The 23,488-nt window shown below is 36.2% G+C and overlaps 1 protein-coding gene across 5 annotated transcripts in view; it reads right to left on the bottom strand.

Moving 5' to 3' along the window:
* Positions 1-22,091, bottom strand: part of Cdc42bpa (CDC42 binding protein kinase alpha) — a 301,602-nt gene extending 279,511 nt beyond the window's left edge. For 2 of the 5 annotated variants that reach the window (XM_071600005.1, XM_071600008.1), the window contains exon 1: positions 19,941-21,406. In XM_071600005.1, the coding sequence (XP_071456106.1) occupies positions 19,941-20,118 (178 nt within the window). In that variant the 5' untranslated portion in view covers positions 20,119-21,406. Of the gene's footprint in view, positions 1-19,940; positions 21,407-21,925 lie in introns of those variants that run through there. The other 3 variants (XM_071600006.1, XM_071600009.1, XM_071600007.1) reach the window with 2 other exon arrangements.
* Between the last annotated feature and the right edge of the window lie 1,397 nt (positions 22,092-23,488).

Below are 23,488 nucleotides of genomic sequence, written 5' to 3'. Positions count from 1 at the left end.
CTAAAGAATAAATACTAAAAAAAATTCTCCCTCTCTCTCTCTCTCTCTTTAAAAAAAAAAAAAAAAATTTAAGTGTCAATGAATAACACAGTATTAATTTTTGTTAAAACTCTAACTTCACTTGTTTGTGAAGAAATCAAAATACTCTCACAAAAATCTTTGTATATTTCAGAATTGAAATGTAAATTAAAATCACTGCTGCAAAGGAACTACTATTACTGCTGGAACAAAAATTCCTTTGTCATTTCCAAATACTACTTACATCATTTCCTTGAAGATCTTTTCAAATTGGATGAAGCTGTGCTTTTTGGTAACATATCTAACTGAAAATATACATATATAACACTATTATAAATATTTCATCCTGATTCTAAGCCAGGGGTATATATTGTAAGGCACTCTGATTACAATCTGCCTTAAATTATTTTCATTCTCATTAAAAGCACTGAATCTAGACAACAAAATGATTATTGATTTAAGATGTATTTTAGGATTAGTGGTAGAGCACCTGTCTACCCTGTACAAGGCCCTAGGTTAAAGATCTAGCACTACAATTTTTTTAAAAAAATTTTTTTCTGCTAGTAAGATGTGTTTTATTTATGGCTTTACTAATTTTGAATGTCATCTCTCCCTTTTAGGTAAAATGCAAAAGTAAATAAATTTCAGGCATATAATTGTCAACAAAATAAATGACGAACAATACAAAATAGAATCAAAATAACCCTATGAAACAAACTAATCAGAGTGATTTCTAATATAAGGAAACAAAGTACTGTATAATTCAATAATAATTTCTGTTGGGGTGTGTTTTTCAATACACATTTGAGTGGAACTATTCTTGACATTCAAACTAAATAAACAAGTCATCTGCTGAAAACCTGACTTAAGAGTGTTAGAGGGGCTGGGATTGTGGCTCAGTAGAAGAGTGCTTGCCTAGAATGCATGAGGCCTTGGGTTAGAACCTCAGCACCACATAAATGTAAAATAAAGATACTGTGTCCATCTAAAGCTAAAAAATAAATATTAAAAAAAAAAGAGGGCTGGAGATGTGGCTCAAGCGGTAATGCGCTCGCCTGGCATGCACGGGGCGCTGGGTTCAATCCTCAGCACCACATAAAATAAAGCTGTTGTGTCCACCAAAAACTGAAAAATAAATATTAAAAAATATTCTCTCTCTCTCTCTCTCTCTCTCTCTCTCTCTCTCTCTCTCCTCCTGCTCCTCCTCCTCTCTCTCTTTAAAAAAAAAAAAAAAGAGTAGTTAGAAAGCTGACCAATTTTCTCATTCGGTCATATGAATAGCTCAGAAACTCTCTGAAACAAACTTCTCTTAACACTGTCCTAAAAAAGAAATGAGGGACATAATTGGTCAATTATTTAGACTTCAAATTTTTCTTTATGAAAAGTTGAAATTTATTACAAGAAGAGTTTCATTTAATATGAGGCATTGCTTTGGATTTACAAGGATCAATCTGAATTTGAGCTTGACCAGCTGAGCACTGCTAAAATAAAGCTATCTCCACAGTTGCATATTTGACAAGTATTCTGATATCTCCCCTCACAGTACTTGATAGCTTACTAGTTTATAGAAATGATAATCATATGTCATTTGCATCATTTGTATGATTTGTCTTTCTGCTCTGTTTGCTGTGTTTAATTCCATAAACACTGAGTAATATTTATGTGCCTTGTGTAACTTCAGAAGTATCTATGTGTTAATGTAAATATGTAGAATTTAACATACATAGATATTTCTGGAATAAACTATCATCCTAAAACAGAAAAAAAAAAAAACTATTTAGAAATTGCCATCTATAAGAACAGAGCAATTATTGAAGAAGAAAAAATACTGATCTATTAAAAGTACATAATGATGAGCTCTAATATCAATCTCCTGTTCACTGTGTCCACCTCAGGTACAGAACTCACATCTATAATTCCAGCAACTTGGGAGGCAGAGGCAGAAGGATCCTGAGTTCAAAGCCAACCTCAGCAATTTAGCAAGGCCCTAAGCAACTTAGCAAGACCCTGTCTCTAATTAAAATATAAAAAGGGACTAGGAATGTGTCTCAGGGATTTAAGCACACTTGGGTTCAATCCCCAGTACCAAAAAAAGAAAAAAATTCTCAAAGAGAAAACAAGTTTGAAGACCAGTAAGGATTAAACAAACAAGACTTTAAAATTCTGCAAAAAATTAAAACTATAGTGAAATTCAATCTCACCCAGTCATAATAGCAAATATCAAGAATACAAGTAACAATAAATGTTTATGAGGATGTAGTGGGAAAGGTACATTCATACATTGCTAATAGGACTGCAAACTAGTGCAACCATTACGGAAAGCAGTATGGAGATTCCTCAGAAAACTTGGAATGGAACCTCCATTTGACCCAGTCATCCCACACCTCGGTTTATACCCAATGAACTTAAAATCGACATACTACAGGAAACCCTTCAGTCCCAGGTAAACCAGGATGACTCATTTCAAATTCAACTATTTGAAGAGGTTGTACAAAGTAAACTTTTTGAAGACTTGCATGTCTTAAAAATGTCCTTATTCCACCTAATACTTGACTGAGAATTTGTCTGGATGCAGAATTAAAGTTTGGAAATTATTTTGCTTCAGCACGATCCTAGTTCTTTCCAGTGTTGCTGCTAAAAAGGCTAGTCTTTCTGATTCCTGATCCTTGTATTTTTTTTTTTCTTTTTGTGTTTCTTCGTTGTCCCCCGAGTTCTGGGACTTCTGCAATGCACGAACTATGAATTTTGGTGTGAATCAACTAACATTCACTGTGCTGAATGGGTCCCTTTTATCTAGAAACTCATGTCCTTCAGTTTCATAATGTTTTTCTAGAATTATTTCATTGACCATTCCTTCCCCTCTGTTCACTCTATTGGAATAAGAGAATTCCTCTTATTCATTATTATTTAAACCTCCCAAACTGGTCCTCTATTTTTCTTTATCTTCTTTTTTCTATGACTTTCTGGGTTTTTTGCTCCATTATCTGCAATTTTTTTTTTTCATTTTGGCCTCCCAATTCTTCTTTTTTAATATTTTTTCCCTTAGTTGTTGATAGATCTTTATTTTATTTATTTATACGTGGTACTGAGAATTGAACCCAGTGCCTCACACATGCACTACCGCTGAGCCACAGTCCCAGCCTTTTGCCTTCCGATTCTTGTATGGAAGTTTTCATTTTTGCTATCATATTTTTAATTTCGAAGAAACTTTTTCATTCTCTCTTATTTTCTTTTATGGCATTCTGATTTTATTTGACAGCTGTAGTATTTTATCTCTGAGAATATTAATTACAGTTTTATGTTTCGGTGTTTTTTTTTTTCAAGTTATACCTTCCTGGCAAAGTTTGTTTCATTAGTGTCTAGTTTGAGGGTTTTTTTTTTTTTTTTTTTTTTGGTAGTTGCAGATGGACAGCATGCCTTTATTTTATTTTTTATTTTTATGTGATACTGTGGATCAAACTCAGTGCCTCACACACGCTAGGCAAGCACTTTGCCACTGAGCTACAGCCCCAGGCCTCATTAGTTGCTAATTGTTGTTGTTGTTGTTGTTGTTTTGGCGGGGCTGGTTCTCCCTATTGTTTGTAGCTGTACCTTAAACATTAGAACCTTTCCTCTGATGTCTAATATTTCTTGGTTTTCTATTTACATTTAGTTTAAGAAAATGAAAAGAAGAGCTGAAGTTCTGAATCCTCCGGTGAAGCCCACTGAATGAATTTCACTATAATGTGATTGCTTCAGTCTTTTACTAAAGTGTCTGTAACTGGAGGCCTTTTTTTCTTGGGCTGGTCAATTCTCCAGAAATTGTTCTAATTTACAGTCTTTGTGATAGGCCTACTGCCAGAATTCTGGGAGCCAAATAGAATAAAACATTTATTTAATCTCCTTATTTTCAATATAAAAATGCCTACCCTGCTTGATGCCTTAACCCAGAAGGCTTCTATTTTAAACACCCAGTCTTTGTTTGAAGAGAGAGATAAAGTAGTCCAGTGACACAGCCTAGGGCAGGGGCTCTATCTAAGAGTTTCTACCTGCTTCTAAATCAGTTTCAATCAATCCTCCATATTTCAGCCCAGTCACACCTCAACTTACAGAGATTCCTGAAAGCACCAATTTCTAAGACTTCTGAGGATGTTGCCAAATAAGCTGGACAGGTCCTCAGCTTAGACCAATGCTAACTTAGGATTCAACTTTCTCAGACCCCCTAAGTCATTATCATTAATCTGCTTTTTACTTTATAAAATTTCACTGCTCTTCTCATCCTTGAACATTAATGACTTTAAAAAAAGTTTACTACAGTTTTTAGGGGGTTACAGAAGGGAATAAAATTACATTTTTGTATCTTCACCATCGCCAGACTCTAAAGTTTATGCTGGACGTTGTGCAAATAAGGTTAAACACAGACTAATGCAACAAAATTTTAACTTGAGAAATCAGAAATTATTTGCATTTTACTTTATTCCTTACCTTTTCCTTTTCTCACTCCATTACATACTTGTCTACAGACTGCCAACTGCTGTTTTGAAATAGTCAACTGCTATTTTGAAATAAAAGAGGGTAATACAGACTGTCAATTGCTATTCTGAAATAGAATAGGGTAAATCAAAGAGGAAAACAGGTCCCTGACAAGAAAAATACTGAGTTTCAAGCAATGTTTCAAGATACCTAGATACACTGCTTTAGTCTTGGGTATAACAAGTATAACAGCATTAATTCATTCAACCAACATTACCAAACACCTGTTTTGTGTCACACACTTTCCAAGACAGGCAAAGGAGTAAGAGAAGTGGTACAAAAAGGCAACAAAAGAGAATTCTGAGGGATGATGGAAGTGCTCTCTGTTCCCTAACAGCAATAGTGGTCATGACTCTACTTTGGTAAAATTCATAGGATATGCATCAAAAAGAGTAAAATTTACTACATGTAAAAATTTTAAAGAATTTTTTTATTTTTTAAAGGTTGGTAGAAGCCAGGTATGGTGGCGCATGCCTATAACCCCAGTGATTTGGGAGGCTGAGGTGGCCAGCATTATCAAAAGCAAGGTGCTGGGTTGGGGTTGTGGCTCAGTGGTAAAGCACTCACCTAGCACACATGAGGCACCAGGTTTGATCCTAGGCAACACATAAAAATAAAATAAAAGGGGCTGGAGTTATGGCTCAGCGGTAGAGAGCTCGCTTGCGCGTGCGAGACCCTGGGTTCGATCCTCAGCTCCACAAAAAAATAAATAAGTGAAATAAAGGTATTGTGTCCATCTACAACTAAAAAATTAATTAATTAATTAATTAATTAAAGGTATCATGTCCACCTACAACTAATAAATAAATAAATAAAGGTATTGTGTCTGTCCACCTACAATTAAAAAATAAATCCTTTAAAAAAAAGTGAGGTGCTAAGCAACTCAGTGAGACCTAGTCTTTAAATAAAATAGAAAATAGGGCTGGGGATGTGGCTCAGTGGTTGAATGCCCCTGAATTCAATCCCCAGTACACCGCCCCACCAACAAAAAAGGTGGGTAGAAAATATAAATAAAATTATACACACCTATATACATGTATGTATACATATATGTATAGTTATATACACTTACATATGTATGTCGGATTACATACATATATCTTTGCAGTACCATGAAATTATATTGCCTAGTGACATCCTAGTCATCTTAAGTCTGTATAGGTACACTCCATGATAGTCGCACAACAAAATCACCGACAACTCACTTTTCAGACTATGTTCCCGTCATTAAGTGAGGCATGTATATATTGGGGAAATAGCCCTTCCCTAACCTTCCTCAGTATCTCAGATTTAAAGCCATAGGTAGAGCAAGTCAAAGTAAGTAAGAAGAAAAAGAAGTCATATTGGATTAGAGTATGGTGCTGAAAGCTGAACTGGATTAAAACAACATCCACATAAAGTGTTGCACACTCTAGTACTGGGAGAGTCATGACAGAACCTGAGGAGCATGAAAGAGCATCCATGGGATATAAGGACATGAAGAGAGAGGCCTAGCATGGGGGCCACAGACTGAGCAAGACAAGGAGCATGCCTTTAAGGGGAAAGGGGAACAGCAATCTGGCATACAGAATGAAGGTGCAAGAAGAGTGAAGTACTGCCTAAACAAAAAAGGGTAAAAAAGTTATCTGTGTGATGGGAGGTCAATTACATACTGTGGGATTGATCACATAAGAAAATACATTAAGGATAATGGAAGCCATGATTCTGTTAGGAAGGAGAGTTACAATCTGGAAAAGAAAAAACTAGAATGAACCCTATAGTATTGGAATGGAATTAGATACTGATGTAAATTCATGATATATAATAAATATAGAAACAAAAATTTATAGAAGTAAATATAGTTATAAAAATAGATATTATACATATAAGTGGGTGGGTGAGTAGATAGATAGCTAGACAGATGAATGGATGAAAACATAGACAGCTTTGTCTACAAGTAGACCTGTGAACAGCAACACAATAGCAATGAGCATATATCTAACCTGGATCTTGGCTTTTTTAAAACAACTTCCTCTATACTAAAAGGAACCAGGAACTCTGGAAAAATTACTGATTCCAGGGATGGGGCAGGGAAAGCAAAGACAAACCTGAACCACCTTGTTATACTAGAAAGCAAGAAAGTTATGCTACTTGAGCATGACTCTATGCTCAAAGAAGTCATTGGAATCTGTCAAAGGACACAGAAGCTAATTTCAAGGGGCTCTTAACCAGCCAAATCTGGGTCTATTCAAGCCTCAAAATAAATGGTAGCGGAGGACTATAACCTAATAGTAAACAAAGAAAACCATTAATGAGAAAAGGGTATGTACATAATTTCCAAATGCCACCCCACAAAATACCTATTAATTAGAAAAAAATCAGGTATTATAGCCCTCACCTGTAATAATCTCAACTATCTGGGAGGCTGAGGGAGGAGGATGGTAAATTCAAGACAAGCCTTGAAACACTCACCAACTTAGTGAAAGTAAAAAGGAGTGGAAATGTAGTTTAACAGTATAATGCCCCTGGATTCAATCCTCAGTACAATACATACATACATACATATACAGAAAAGAGGGGGAAAAGCAACTTTACAGTGAAGAATCCTGGCAGACTACATCTTGGGAGCAAATCTTTACCCCTCACACATCAGAGAGAGCACTAATAACTAGGGTATATAAAGAACTCAAAAAGCTAAACAACAAATAACCCAATAAATAAATAGGCCAAGGACCTGAAGAGACACTTCTCAGAAGATGATGTACAATCAATCAATAAATACATGAAAAAATGTTCATTATCACTTGCAATTAGAGAAATGCAAATCAAGATTTCATCTCACTCCAGTCAGAATGGCAGCTATTATGCATACAAACAACAATAAGTGTTGTCGAGGATGTGGGGGAAAAGGTACACTCATACACTGATGGTGGGACTGCAAACTGGTGCAGCCAACATGGAAAGCAGTATGGAGATTTCCTGAAAAACTGGGAATGGAATCACCATTTGACCCAGCTGTCCCTCTCCTCAGTCTATACCCAAAGGACTTAAAAACAGCATACTACAGGGACACAGTCACATCAATATTTATAGAGGCATAATTCACAATAGCTAAACTGTGGAACCAACCTAGATACCCTTTAATAGATGAATGAATAAAAATAATGTGGCATATGTACACAATGGAATATTACTCAGCAATAAAAGAGAATAAAATCATGGCATTTGCAGGTAAATGGACAGAGTTAGAGAAGATAATGCTAAGTGAAGTTAGCCAATCCCAAAAAAAAAACAAATGCCAAATTTTTCTTTGATATAAGGAGACTGATTCATAGTGGGATAGGCAGCGGGAGCACGGGAGGAATAGATGAACTCTAGATAGGGCAGAGAGGTTGGAAGGGAAGGGAGGGGGCATGGGGTAATTAATGATGGTAGAATGTGATGATCATTATTATCCAAAGTACAGGTATGATGACACAAATTGGTGTGAATATACTATGTATACAACCAGAAATATGAAAAATTGTGCTCTATATATGTAATAAGAATTGTAATGCATTCCGCTGTCATATATAAATAAAAAAAAATTACATTATTAAAAAAAGAATCCTGGCAGGGCCCCAGGTACCAACTTAACAAGTTATGGGGCAATATTAAATCATGCACCCCTTGAGAGGAAGTAATGAAAAGAACACAACATGATTTCTGTAATATTGTTATCAAAGATTACCTAAATCTAAATATGAAGAAATAAAACCTAAATGGGGTTACTGCAAAAGCTGCAAAATACCTGCTCTACAATCTTTGAGAGTCAAAGTCATGAAAGTCAAGAAAAATCTAAAGAGCTGACCCAGACTGAAAGACATGCCATCCAAATGTAACACAAGTTTCTAATCTGAATCCTTTTGCTATAAAGATATTAAGACAACTGATGAAACTCAAATGAAGTAGTGCATCATTTCTAAGGATTAGATGATATTTAATTTCTTGATTTTAACAGTTATATTGTGATCATGAAAAGAATGTAGATAATGGAGGCTGGCCTGGGTTCAATCCCCAGCACCAAAAAACGGAAAGAAGGAAAGAAAGAAAATAATGTACACAATATACACAATCAGATCTGGGCATTAGGTAGGCAAATTATCTCAAATGGTTCCAGGGCGGAGGGGGGGGGGGGGAGAGAGACTGTACTGTACTTGCAATTTTTCTGAAAGTTTAAGATTGATTATTATTATTATTATTATATTATTTACCCCTACTGCAGAAGGGAACCGCAAGCCTTCCTCTCTGGGTTTGTGGACCTATCCTTTGCTGTGAAACAAGCACATTGGTACAGGAGAAAAAGGGTGTGTAGAGCATGTGCATAGATACTCTTAGGTGGCCTCCACACCCATGCTTTCTACTGACCCAGCTTATGATGAAAACAAAAGCCAGGCATGATGGCCCACACGGTATCCCAGATGCTAGGGCAAATTCAAGGCCAGCCTCAGCAATTTAGCAAGACCCTTAGCAGTTTGGTGAGATCCTGTCACAAAATAGAGAATAAAAAGAGACTGGGGATTTAATTCAGTGGTGTAGAACCCCTATGTTCAATCCCTAATACCAAAAGTAAAAATAAAAATGATTTTTAAAGTGAAAAAATTATTAGAGAAATAAACAAGGACCATATTTAAAAATTGTGTATACCATGCCAAAAAATTTATAGTCATCCTGAAAGCTGTCAGTTGTCATTGAAGATAGGTATTAGACAGGATATTGACGTGATCAAAGACCATTAGTTTTTGTTTTTTTAATTCCTTTCACTAAACAAAGGTCCTGGATATGTAAAAATCCCAATGTTATCTGGTTAGAGACACATGTAATAAGGAGGTTACAGATTACTTAGCAGTTGAAGAGAACACAAAAACATGATTAATAGAACAGTATACACACATATGAAAGCCACAAATATCTAAATCCATTTATACAGGCTTATTACAAACAAGTCAATTGAGCCAGATGCAGGCAAAGTAAAATGAAGACAGAATAACCCACCAAGTGTTGCACTTAACTGATATTACCACAGGCACACATGCAAAAGAAACAATATGATCACACTTAATTACAATCTCAAACAATGTACCATAGCAAGGAACTTATATAAGAAACTGTCAGCTTAACATGTATCAGTCAGAAATGGGAGTGCCACATTACAAAGGCATGCAGTGAAAAATGCAGAAACAGAAATTATACTAGACTTGCAAATAATATCTTGGTTTTAAACATAAACTCTAGAAAATAATCTTTGTAAGTATTAGTTTTCATTGCATATCAACATGTTAGCTCACCACAATACCTGAGTTTTCAGTCTGTTGTAAAATGCTTCTTAGTAATGACTTTTGGTCAGGGCAAAGCCATATAGGTAGCTAACAATATAATCTCTAAACAGGGCATTAGTCACTGCCTCCTAGAGACAATATTTCCTAATATTTTAAAACAAGTTTTTTTTTTTTTTTAAATTCAATACAGAACACTAAGTAAGTGCTTGACTACTTTTAAGAATATCTAAGTCAGGCTGAGGTTGTAGCACAGTAGTAGAGTGCTTGCCTAGCATGTGTGAGGCACTGGGTTCAATCCTCAGCACCTCATAAAAATAAATAAAATAAAGGTCCATCAACAACTAAAAATTTTTTAAAAAAGAATATCTGAGTCAACCTGGGACATTAACCACATCTAATAAATAGTGATACTTACGAACAAGATTCTGTTTTTGGAAAGATCTCTGATTAGTTTAGTTCTATTTCACAACTATGACAGTACCTATCTGTATCAATAATTAGAGAATCAATTCAATTAAAAAATAATCAAGCTTTTCTGAAAAAACATTTACTAGGTTAGCAGGAGCACCTTCACAAAGCCAAAAACTACACAAAGGAAAAACTCAAAAGCATATATCAAGTTTTACTGTCCTTTATTTATAAATATATACCTAACATATATATATCCCCGCACCAACTTAATATATATTGCCAAAATATCTTGCAGGTGATGCAAATGAGGGGTTGTAGCTCAGTGGTAAAGTGCTTGCCTACACTTGTGAAGTTCTGGACTCAATCCTCAGCACCACATAAAAATAAATAAATAAAGATATTGTGTCCATCTACAACTAAAAATATTTTTTAAAGTACTAAAAAATGTTAAATATGCAAATGATAAAGGTGAATCATTCAAACCTTCACCTTTGTTTGGACTTTAATGTAAATTGTGACAATATTCAAAAAATAATTCAGTAGAAGAATTTGGGAATCACTTCCTTTCACATAACCAGTTTAAAGCTCTGACATCATGTATGGTTCCCTAGTGTATGCCAGCATTGCCCAAATTCAATCAGTTGTTTCTCATAAAGAGTTCCACAATTAAAATGACTTAGACCAACAAAGTTAAAGAAGTTCCTGTATCAGAACTTTTGAAACTTCTATGAAAATATGCTTTCTAATATCCAAAGAGGGATGCAACAAGCAATAGTTCCCACTCTCACATATCCACTGAACCCTTAATTTTCAAAATATTCGTTTATATCTCTTAACATATAATTTCAAAAATGTTAGTGAACACAATTAATTTTCTTCTTACTTACTGTAAGACCACAATAGGCATCTATGGATGCTACATAATCTTTAGTCCATAAAAGGCCTGAAGTGAACAACATATCAATAATGATTTTAATCTTCTGTGCTGAGGTCTAGAACTCTACCAGTAATTTTCAGATTGAAGTTATATAAAAATAAAATTTAACTAGCCACTTCATAATATTTACTATCACTAGTAGAAAAAAATGGCATTAGCTTAATATTAGTCAGAAAATAGTTCAATTAATAACAAAACAGTTCAATTAATTTTCCAATGCAAAATATCTTATGTTAAAAGAGAAACTAAGGGGCTGGTGTTGAGGCTCAGTGGTAGAGTACCTGCCTAGCATGTGTGAGGCCCTGGGTTTGATTCTCAGCACCGCATATAAATACATAAAATAAAGGTCTTAAAAAAAAAAGAGAGAGAGAGAGAAAAAAACTAAGATGTTTGCATAGTCACATACAGATACTTTCAATGCAATAAAATTTAATAAAATATTGTAAGACGTTTGTTAATGTTAAAGTTATTTACATGTATCAGTACAGTTATACACTTCAATTATACTTAAGTAAAAAAAAATGGCATTTTAGTTTTTCCTTTATCACAAGACTACACAGATTAGAAATTTTAAAAGTAATGGGTTTCAGTACACGCCTGTAATTTCAGCTATTCCAGAGGCTGAGGCAGGAGAATCCCAAATTCAAGACCAGCCTCAAGAACTTAGAGATTCTATCTCAAAATAAAAAAGGCTGGGGATATAGCTCAGTGGTAGAGCACCACTAGGTTCAATCCCCGGTATTGAAAGGAAGGAAGGAAGGGATGGAGGGAAGGAGGGAGGGGAACAGAACAGAATGGGAAAGTAGCCCACAAAATATAAGACAAATCATCAGAAAAGAAAAACCCTAAACTGACTTATCATTTGGCAAAATAAGCTATTATGATGATGTCCATTTTTCACAGACTTTGAGATGTTAAGCAACTTGCCTAAATCACCCAGCAAATAATTAGACTCAGTCTAAATCCAAAACCCCTGATCTTTAAACTATCAAGATGAATTATTCTCTAGAATTATTATCTGCTACCATAATATCTGGGGGAAAAAAGTTTATGATAATTACAGAGTTCTAATTGTTTACAAGATGCTGAAATAGCACCAATTATATATGATTTTTCTCCTTAAAATTTTTTCTCTGGTTTCATTACAGTACAAATAAATAGGTGCTGGCACATGAAACAGCTTCAAGCATACAGTGTTATACCCAAGTTAATTCCCACACTAGTCAAAAAATCCGAAATGAACTGCTTAGCTAAAACACTGGAAATTAAACAATACTTAACACTATAACGGATTCTAAAATTGCATGAATCCATTACCCTTTCCTCTTAAACATCATGAAGTATTGAAATCTTTTCAGATACACAATAGTTTGTGTAATAGTTTGTGTAACAGTTTGTATAACATATCACAATTACAGTAACTTAAGCTGTAAGAGATAAAGTGAAAATTTCTATATTTAATGTGAATGCCTATAAGTTAAAAGCAAATTTAATCAGTATAAGAAAATGTCATACACAAAAACTTCTCAGTAATTTCAAGGAATTTTTAGGAACTGACCACACAGATTATTATACCTAATTCACTTACAGGGTGTACTTCTTAGATATAATTCTATCAATAGCACCGCTTTTATACTACACCACAATTAAGTTTATCTTCAGATCACGACTTTCACACAGTAAATAAAGTCCACAATCACTGCATAAAATATCACTTTTTCATATTTGGATTCTTTCTCCAAACCATATAGTATCCCAAAATTTCTTTCTAACCCCGAATCTCAAGAGTTTCAAGGAACGCCACAATCTCATATTGAAATAGCATCTTCCAAAGACTTTTATATAAAACACTGGTTGCCATTCCTCCTTCAGATATTCTGCACACACACAAAAAAAAGAATCCATAACCAGATAAATTCCATAAATTATAGGATAACCTACAATATTTTAAAGTTAAATTTTATTGAAAAGTTTCTCAAACTTATCTGACTATATAAACTTCCCCACTCCTCACACACACAAAGTGTCTTTCAATATCCTATGGATTTACAGAACACATTTTGAAACTAGGAAGAAGCTAGATGAAGAAGTCCTATTACTAAAACAGAAGCAAAAATTCAATACAGAATTAAGGGGCAAAAAAGTGAATTGGAAATGGGGAGCCAAATCTCCATGCCTCCTGTTATTATGAAGCCAAAATGCCACTCTTCCATATAGTGCATATAAAGGAATACTATAACAGGAAGAAAGGATCAGCCAACAGAAAACTGGTCATTCTCTACCTATTGACCAGAAAACCAGGTAGAAATTATGAAGAGGAAATGTGGAGAAGCTATCTAGGAAGTCCTGATCAGCATTAATTGAAAGAAAAGGAAATCTTCTAAATCTGGAAAGGAGTTTTACATTCAATGTAAAAGGGACGCTCACACTAATGCCTGGAATAACATTTAGTTATAGTGTGGGCCATTAAAAATATTATGGAAAGAATTTCTTGATTCATCAAGATATGGAAAAAGCAGTTGAGCAATTCATGGTCTTTAATACTTAAAACTTGAGTCACTCTGCCTAGCAGTTCCATGATAATTAAAAAAAAAGCTATGAAACTAGCAAATCCTCACCTACATCTATACTAGAGTTAATCTGGGATTAATAGGAAAACACACCAAGAAACTACTACTATTGTTTATAGGTCATATGGTTATGACCAATGAAAGTCAATATTCATTAGCCAAAATAGAAAAGGAAAATTACAAAGGAGTGATGTTAAGTCTATCTAGTAAATTCTTCTAAATTAAAAATACACAATCATTCACAAGTCAGACTGAAGCAGCAACTCAGGAATACAGTTTATATTGATTCTCATTCTTTCCCCTTTCTGTTTTCCCCTTTACCTCTTGTCTCCATTACTTTTCCCCTCCTGTTTCAGTGTTATCCAAGTTATTGGGTCCCTACCTACACTTTTTTTTTTTGCGGGGGGGTACTGAGATTTGAATTCAGGGGCACTCAACCACTGAGCTACATCCCCAGCCCTATTTTGTATTCTAGACAGATGGTATCACTGAGTTGCTTAGCACCTCACCTTTGCTGAGGCTGGCTTTGAATTCTCAATCCTCCTACCTCAGCCTCCTGAGCTGCTGGGATTATAGGCATGTGCCACCGCACCCAGCCCTACACTCCTTTCCTTCATTCAACTCATCTGTCACTAATCTATCATGTGTCCTCTTTGAAGAAAAAAGAAAAACCTATGATATTTTCACTGCTAAATAATCAACATGATATAGCTTCATCTACCCTATCATATTCAAAACACACACACACAGGTTTGAACCCAGGGGTGCTCTATCACTGAGCTATATATACCCCCAGCCCCTTTTGTTTTTGAGATAGGGTCTCACTAAATTGTCAGGGCTGGCCTCAAATTTGCAATCCTCCAGCCTCAGCCTCCCCAGTACCTGAGATTACAGGTTTGTGCCACCACACTGGCTCAAACTCAATCTACAATGAGAAATACAAGAAAACACAAGTGTATTACATAACAATACTTATTCTATGAGCTTAATATTTCCAACTAGTCTATTTAATTTTTAAGTGCTGGTTAGACTTAGTAAATTAATTCTAAAACTTCACAATCAGTAGGATGAAAAATAAAGAGTTTTATACAGAACAAACTGGCAATAAATGTACCAAAATCAGGGCTGGGGGCTGTAGCTCAGTGGTAGAGAGCTTACCTAGCACATGTGAGGCAATGAGTTCCATCCTCAGCACCACATAAAAATAAATAAAATAAAGGTATTGTGTCCATCTACAACTAAAAATATTTTTTTTAAGTACCAATAGGGAAAAAGTTTTGGAAAAAACTTTTTGCCACAGAGTAGTACAGTAAAATACTAATTTGTGCCTAAAGTAGCCTGGGCTGACTATGTAATAGCAACAAGTCCTAAGATGCATAGCACATTTCATAAAATTTCCAACATATTATGGCATTTGCTAAGATATGACTTAAATTTCCATAAGAAACAACTATATTTCTAAAATTCTTAAAGTGTTAATCCTGACATCCTGTTCTCATTCATAAAACAATATACTTAAAAGAAAAAGTGATGTTCCTTAAAATAATTACTAATAAATGTCTCAATTTGTTGCAGTAACAAATACCATTTAGCAACTACCTCTAAGAATTATTTGAGAGAGAATATAATAAGTCACCCCCTACTTGTTGAACATGTTCCTGCCATGTGCCAGAATTGTGTTGGATAAAATAATTGTATTCACTCTTACAATAACTAGATAACTAGTATAAAGGATGTAAGTGTCCAATCTGTTTCTGAAGATATTTATATGATCCTAATTGAGAATTTACATAAAAATAAATTGATCATCTGTATTCAATTAATGTCTTGATAATTTGATATGGTTAATAAATTCTACTCAGGAAAGCTAACAGTAAAGAAGAGCAGACACAAAGAATAAAATACCCTAGACATTTAGATCCTTCTAAGCAAGCCACAATTTACCTCATTCAATTAACCCACACATGAAAAAAATGTAAATAAGCTTTACAACTACTTTCATAAAAGAAAATGTTGGGGCTGGGGTGGTAGTTCAGTGGTAGAGCACTTGCCTAGCATGTGTAAAGCACTGGGTTTGATTCTTAGCACCACATAAAAATAAAAGTCCATCAACAACTAAAAATATATTTTCAAAAGGGAAATGTTTACACGATAGTACTTGCCTATGTGCCTGAGTGACAAGTTTATCAATCATTTATTCTCTGTGTAGCACACATAAAATATGAATAAGCTATAAAATTGTTTAATGATTATTTGCATAAAATGTAATGATTATTTGCATAAAAGATCAGAAAGCATCAAAAAAATTATCCACATACAGCCCTGCAAATTTTTGTCATATGAAATATTATCTTATATCTATTTTTTAAGTAAACTGGTAAAGAATTCTCTAAAATTCCAATTTCCCATTTCAAAGTAGAAGACAGCCAATTCAATAAATAATGAACTCATACAGTCATCAAATTAGTTTACAACATTGAAGTTATTTTTACTTCTATAAATTTACTGTAACTATTCTAGAATTATACTACTAACTTCAAAACTACCACTTTATAAACAAACATACAAACTATAATCAACAGTTTAGAAAACATAGGAGATAAAAATATTGTCTTTCAAATCATACTGCCTATAACTGGAAAATATTATTATTAAATTTAAAAAGTTATCTATGATCTTAAGGTGCTTTTATCCCCATTCACCAGTACTCTTCAGCTTAATCCCCTCTTCCTCCCTCCTTTTCTACTTATTTCTTCCTTCAAGCCATAGGTACCAAAAGCAAGGAATGCTATCAAATAAAAACAATATGTCTGACTTTGAATTGTCAGTTTTGTTACTGTCATGATACTGTTATGAAAAAAACATTAACTGTACCAATATAAAAGTAAAATGAACCATAACTAGGAATAAATGAAATCAATGGAAATGAGGCATTCGTTAAAATCTTGGCTGACTCCTTTTTTTTATTTATTTATTGGGGGGGGGGGTAGTTGTAGATGGACAGCATGCTTTTATTTTATTTATTTATAGTTTTATGTGGTGCTAAGGATTGAACCTAGAACCTTGCACATGCTAGGCAAGTGCTTTGCCACTGAGCTACAGCCCCAGCCCCAGCTGACTCCATTTTTAAAAGTAACCAATTATCAGCATAAACTCAAGAGTATCTAGGTAGTACTTGCATAAATATAAATAACAAACACAAATATTTAGTACACAATAGACAGTATTTAACTATACTGTTCTCCTGCTGCAATTACTTTAAAGATTTAAAGACCTAATATTTTTCAAATTATTAAAATCAAACTAAAAATGATATATAAGGCAAATCTAAATTATCAAATTTAACCCAAACAATAATCCCTTGCAGATTCCATCAGATATCAATATTAATAATAATAATAATGTTCTAAAAAATCAAATTGAGACAAATTCACAATCTGGAAATTTCCTTAGTCTAAATTGTTTTCTATATAATGTTAGGTAATGCAAATAACATAGATGATTTCCCAAAAATGTAATCAATTTATACATGAAGTATGGCTCATTTATTTTAATTCTTGGATGAAAAATAATGTCATTCTTAACCTAAATTCCCCAATAACTTAAGGATAGTAAATACTACCACGATACATCCCCACAGCTCTTCCATTCTTTTTTATTCTTTCTTTCTTATTCTTCACTCAATATTCTGTGGTTAATATCCACCATTTTCAAGACCTCATACTCCAACTGGAGATATAACTCTGTGGTAGAGCATTTGCCTAGCATGTTAAGGCCACAGGTTGTACTCCCAGCCTCGCCAAAAAAAAAAAAAAACTGTTGAGACTTATCAGACACTGCCTAACCCTATACAAAATAATTCCTTAAAAAGTCTATTCTCAGGCTGGGGTTGTAGCATAGTGATAGAGCGCTTGCCTGGCACATGTGAGGCACTGGGTTTAATCTTCAGCATCACATAAAAATAAATTAATAAAGGTTATTTTACATTTTTTTTTAAGTCTATTCCCTTGATCTCTAAGTACTGAAAAACAATGATAGTTTAAGAAACTGTACAGTTTGTTATAAGACTTCTAAAAAGAAAAGCTGTGAAGGATACAACTAAAATAACTATCAATTGTGATAAGTCCTGGTTAGAATTACTTTAGGGATCTTAATAAAAATATAAGGTATTTGGCTAAATATTTGTTTTTTGTTTTTTCACTTTTTTGGCTTAAGTAACTATATAAGCAACAGTGCTTTCTATGCATACAGAAGAAACAACATCCAAGAAAATATACTTAATGGAAAGACATAAGTTAACAATACAGCAAAATATCTCAAAGCACAAAGCTTTGAGATATAAATCAGAAGTAGAAGGAGAACATTTCTCTTTTATCATAAATTATATAAAATTATATTTTCCACTGGTACACATAAAGACTTTTCCCACTATTTTGCAAATGAGAAAGGATGTTAAATGACAATCACAATCACAGACTAGAGTGTCACTATAAAATCATAATTTCAAAACTCAAACTATAAAAATACCAAAACCTTCATGGAGGGGGAGAGGTGGAGATACTGGCACACACCTATAATCCCAGCCATCAGTCTGCTGAGGCAGGAGGATAGCAAGTTCAAGGCCAGTCTTGGCAATTTAATGAGACAGCATCTCAAAACTAAAAATTTTTTTTAAAAATGGGCAGGGTGATGTTCCTCAGGGATAAAAGCACCCCTAGGCTCTATTTCCAGTATCACAAAAAATAAACCAATAAATAAAAGTACCAAGACCTTAGTGTTCGAAAATCAAACACTATAGAACTCCTAAAATTCAGGAAACATGAGAAACTACACATGCTTTATAAAATATTTTACTCTATACATTAAACACACACACACACACACACACACACACACACACCCCAAAACCAGCACTCTTGAGAGAGCAGTTTCTTGAAAGATTAGTTTAGATTTCTTACATTTCCAGTATGACTATGGTGGCCTATTTTTTTTTAAATCATCCCATTCACATATTTTTTAAAACCTCATGACATCATGTTGCTATAAATCTTTTAATACTCGCAAATTTGATAATTACAATTATTATATGTTAGGCATTCTTGAATCAGTGGTTGACCTAAGAAACTAATTTTGAATAAATTTCAAATTAAAAAAAGAAAAGAAAAGAAACAATCAGCCCTTGACTTTTACTTCAGGAAAATAAAGTATCACTTGGGAACAAGGATATTTTGGCATAAAAACTTTTCAATTAAAAAAAAAAAAAAAAAACATCTTTGCAACCAACTAATATTACTAGTACTCCAGAGGTACAAAATGCTAGTTGGCCAAAAATCTTTCCAAAGCCAATGCATACCACTATATATGGACTGGGCAATGATCACCGCAGTCGGGTCAGACTGCACCCATATATAACATGAGAGGCTGAAGAATTTCAGCCAAGCCTTGAAGCTTGAAGGTCACATGGAGGGATAGCTCACAGAGCATCAATGATCAATTCCACTACAAGAAGTCTTCTAAATCACATCTATATTTAGAAGACTGGAACCAAAAGACTAACAGTTTAGACTGAAACTCAGAGTAAAGTCTTCAGGTGGTAGCTTTCCCCATTCTCCATCAACAAATTTTTTTAAGTATTTGTCAAGTCATCTTTCTGAACGTAACAATTTTTTTTAAAGCCCATGTTTAGCTTGTGCTTTGCTTGCACTATATGGAGATGAAATGAAACACACTGCTCAGCACCTTCACGTTTCTGTTGTCCTAGGATAAACAGACATTTCAATATCTCCTCCCATTTCAAGAGTGATTTCCAAAGTCTGGGAAGGAATGTTTCCACCCACAAATACCTTTCAATTGAATGGCTGTCATACTGCCATGGATAAGGCAACACTGAACAATAATCCATTTTTGCCCATCCCAAATTTATTTTAAATCTCTTACTGCTGACCTAAAAAACCTAAGTTCTTCATCATAATTTCCATAATAGGTAGGCCTTACGTCAAGGCAACAACTGAGTAGAGTGGTCTTACTCTTGAAATAATATTTACCAAAAACCAGGGGAAAAAATCTTGAAAAACTAGTGTTTGATCTTTAATTATAAATATATATAATTTTTTCGTTACAGAGAGTTTACTCATAACTCTCCATAACAATTAAATCATAAAGCACAGCTAAAGATTGTTTTTTTTTTTAACTTACCCCATTCTAGGTATTCAAGAATGTTCTTCTCTCTTCTCAATGGAGAATTATTGCATTCATCATAAAGGCAGATGAGTATATCCAGTAAGGTCTCCACGCTGAAGCACTGCCCATTGGTCTGAGCCGGCCCATCCAAAATAAATTGCTCCAATTGCCTCAAACGCACTTCTCCGGACATGTTTGCTTCGATTTCTGTTGATTTGCTTCTAAATTGTTATTACAAGTTTGACTATTTACTATTTGAACCTAAATTTTAAAAGGTGTGGTTTTAGAAATAAACCACTTGTTATTCCAATAACTGTCATGCAATGCCGGTGCTGAATTAAACATCCAATACACCAGTAACCTCACTTAACTGAAACGTCTTCAATTACACCCATATACATATATTTGGAGGGTAAGTTATCATAAAATATATTTAATACATTTTAAATGAATAATACAATTAAATCGTATATTTAAATAAAATAATAATTAAACGAACTTGAGTCAACACTTCTTTAAAAAAAAAAACAACTCTTCTCCTTCATTCAAAATTCAACTCGTGCAACGTAATCCTGAAACGAATCCGGTTGCATCATTAATGAATAAAGTCCCCCTTTGCATCAGCAATTTACTCCCCGGGAAGAAAGAAAATAGAAAAGGGAGGAAAAAAACAGAATGTATAGAAGGGGGAGGGAAAACCAAAAATTCTGCTGCAAATCCTCCCAACCGCCACTTGGATAATGCATCAGCGGCAATTTCTCCAGCGGGAAAGGGAGGGGGCGAGGTCCCTGAAGCAGCTCTCCTCAGCGCCGAGCACGCCAAGTCTTGCCCGGAGGAGGCTTTTCCTTTCTCCTCCCGAGGTCCTTCTTTTTAAGGCTTTGCAGTTAGTCCTATTTCCAACTGATTCCGGCGAAAACTCTTCATTTTTTTCTCCGGGCTTCTCCCAGGGGCCTGACCGGCGGCACGGCCGGGATTAGGAAGGCGGGCTGCGGGCGGCTCTCCCACCCGGGCTCCGGGAGCAGCGGCTACTTGGCCGCCGGAGCCCGCTCCATGTCGGTGGTCGCTCGTGGGCCGGGCCGGGCCGCGCCGCGCCTGGCGGAGAGCCCGGTGTCCCCCGCACCCGGACCGCGGCCGCCGCGCCGGAACCTCCCGATGCCCCTGGGCGAGGGGGGTGCTCGTCTGGATTCAAAGGACACGGACAGCAGCAGCTGCGGCGTCGCGGGCGGCTCCAGCGGCTACTTCTCCCCCTTCTTCACACCCCTGGGTTAAGGGCATCTTTCCTTGGAGAGGAGGGAGGAGGCTGAGGCGCAGGAGGAGGGGTCCGTGCTGCTGGTGTGGAGACCAGAGGCTGCCGCAGCCCGGCTCCCAACCACTCCCTTCCTTTCCCTCCCAGCCTCCCCCGCCTTCCCGCTCCTCTCGCGCTCGCGCCCGGGGCTCCGCGAGGCCGCTCCAGTCGGCACCGCACGCAGCGGAGGCTCGCGGACGAGTCCGGATCCAATATGGCGGTCCCCGCCCGCGCCCCCGCGACACACGCGCGCACTCGCCCTCTCCCCGCCCCCGCCGGAGCCCCGCACGCAGCCGGGCGTTGTCCTGCGGCCCAGCAGAGTCGAGGCCCCGGAGGGGGCGCCGGCCACTGCACAAGCCTGAGGCGGGTGCTGAGGGCCGACTCTGCCCGCGAAGCTACGGCTGCCGCAGTGTGGAATGCAGGGAAACGGGAGGACTAGGGGAGGCCCAGGTGGCGGTGGCGGAGGAGGCTATGGAGACAGCATGACCGAGCCGAGCTGTGGAGCTGCGGCAGGACGCCGGCTGGGAACTGCGCCACCGCTGCCACGCCACTGGCCCCGGATCCCCGAGGCTTCTCCTACATATCGCAAATCCCAGCTACTTCCTCGTCCTGGGAGACGCCACCTGTCTTGCACATTTGCTCAGAAGATCTAGAAGCAGACGCCTTTCTGCTTCCAACAGCTCTGGAAAAGACCGTGCCTCTGACCACTCCTTACCTGTCCGTCCCTACTCCCGTCCCCCAAATTCGGTTTTTCCACAGTCGAGTCATAATTTCTTGGGTGTCTGATTAAAGAATCTATGTCACTTCTCAGGACAAAAACGTAACACTTATATGCGCTACCATCCAAGTGGTATTTTTGTGCGCGCCCGGCGCGCAAAGGAGAGAATTTCCCATCTCTATTTTCAAAAGTTTCCCAACGTGGAGCCTGGTGTTTTCTCCTCCGGAAATATTCTAGATGTTGCCTGTTTATCCTCAGCCAAGGTTACCGCCTACAGGGCTTTTAGCTAATGAAAGGAGTCAGGACAGTTCATCTCTGTTATCAAACCTATACCCCATTTGCACACACACAGATAAGCACACAAGCACACTTATGATCCAGTGGCACCACGCAGCAACTGGGGCAGCAAAGGCAGTCACTGAAGAGCTAGATCACCTGATGCCTGTAGGGCCTTTCCAGGTTTTTGTGATCTTGGTTTGAAGAGAGCTCTCTACAAAATTCTCATGGAAGATCCCACATTTAAATTAATACCCCTAAACTAGGTCATTACATTTCCATTATTTCCTCTCAAATTTTCCATCTCTATGATCTTTCTCCTAAACACAATTATATTCTATTCCTTTTTCACCCCCATTATCCATGTCAATGCCCACCATGCATCTTTTTTTACCTTGATATTATGGAAGCCCAAAAAGAAGGAGAAATGAAGATCTAAACATGAGTCCTAAAAATAAAGGCTAATAGAATTATGCAGTTTGCTGTGATTCACACAATATTGTGAATGTTTTGTGAAATCTACACTTGCCTGACTTAAATAAGGACAACATTATTTTCAATGTGCTCTTGGCACATGAATATATTTAAATGTTCAGACTAGAAGTCAATCATTTCCAACCATGACATATTTATGTGTGTTGTTTAATTATAAAAGTAGAAAAGCAAAAAAAGAAAAATTTAATTATAAACTAGATAATAATCAACATTTTGGTGTTTATAATTTGTTTTCCTAAAAAATGTTTCATAGTAAAGGACAGTTTTACCGCTTCCGGTTTAGTTACCAATGCATTACAAATGTCTTTGTAGGTAAACAAATATTCTTCAACAACATGATTTTTAATTGTGAAGCCATCACATTTTGACAATTTCAACTGACCATGAGATGCGGTAGTAAAAAAGTAATCAATTCCTTCTTCTGCATTTTCAAATACAATACACTAGTGAGCTGATTCCAAGATACTTATCCAACTTACAAATAACTATCAAGAAATTTAAAAAAGAACCAAAAACATTTTATGTCTCAATAAATACTCATTAACAAGGGAGGTATAAGATGTAGATACTTAGATACTTTCTCTATCTGTCTTTCTCTCTCATTCTGGGGGGGGGGGGGTGGGGTGGGGTGCTGGCGCCACTAGGGAGGGACAGAACCCAGGGCCTCAGGCATGCCAGGCAAGCACTCTACCACATAGCCACATCCCCAGACCCAGATAAGCTTTTTTTTTTTTTATAAAAGAGTCGAGCTGCCAGATCTCTCTATTCTATTAGCACTTGGGTACCACA

This window comes from Marmota flaviventris, chromosome 12, assembly GCF_047511675.1.
Source record: "Marmota flaviventris isolate mMarFla1 chromosome 12, mMarFla1.hap1, whole genome shotgun sequence".
In the NCBI taxonomy this organism is placed as follows: Eukaryota; Metazoa; Chordata; class Mammalia; order Rodentia; family Sciuridae; genus Marmota; species Marmota flaviventris.
Note: the sequence above shows the minus strand (reverse complement) of the source record. Positions and strands in the feature narration are given on the sequence as shown.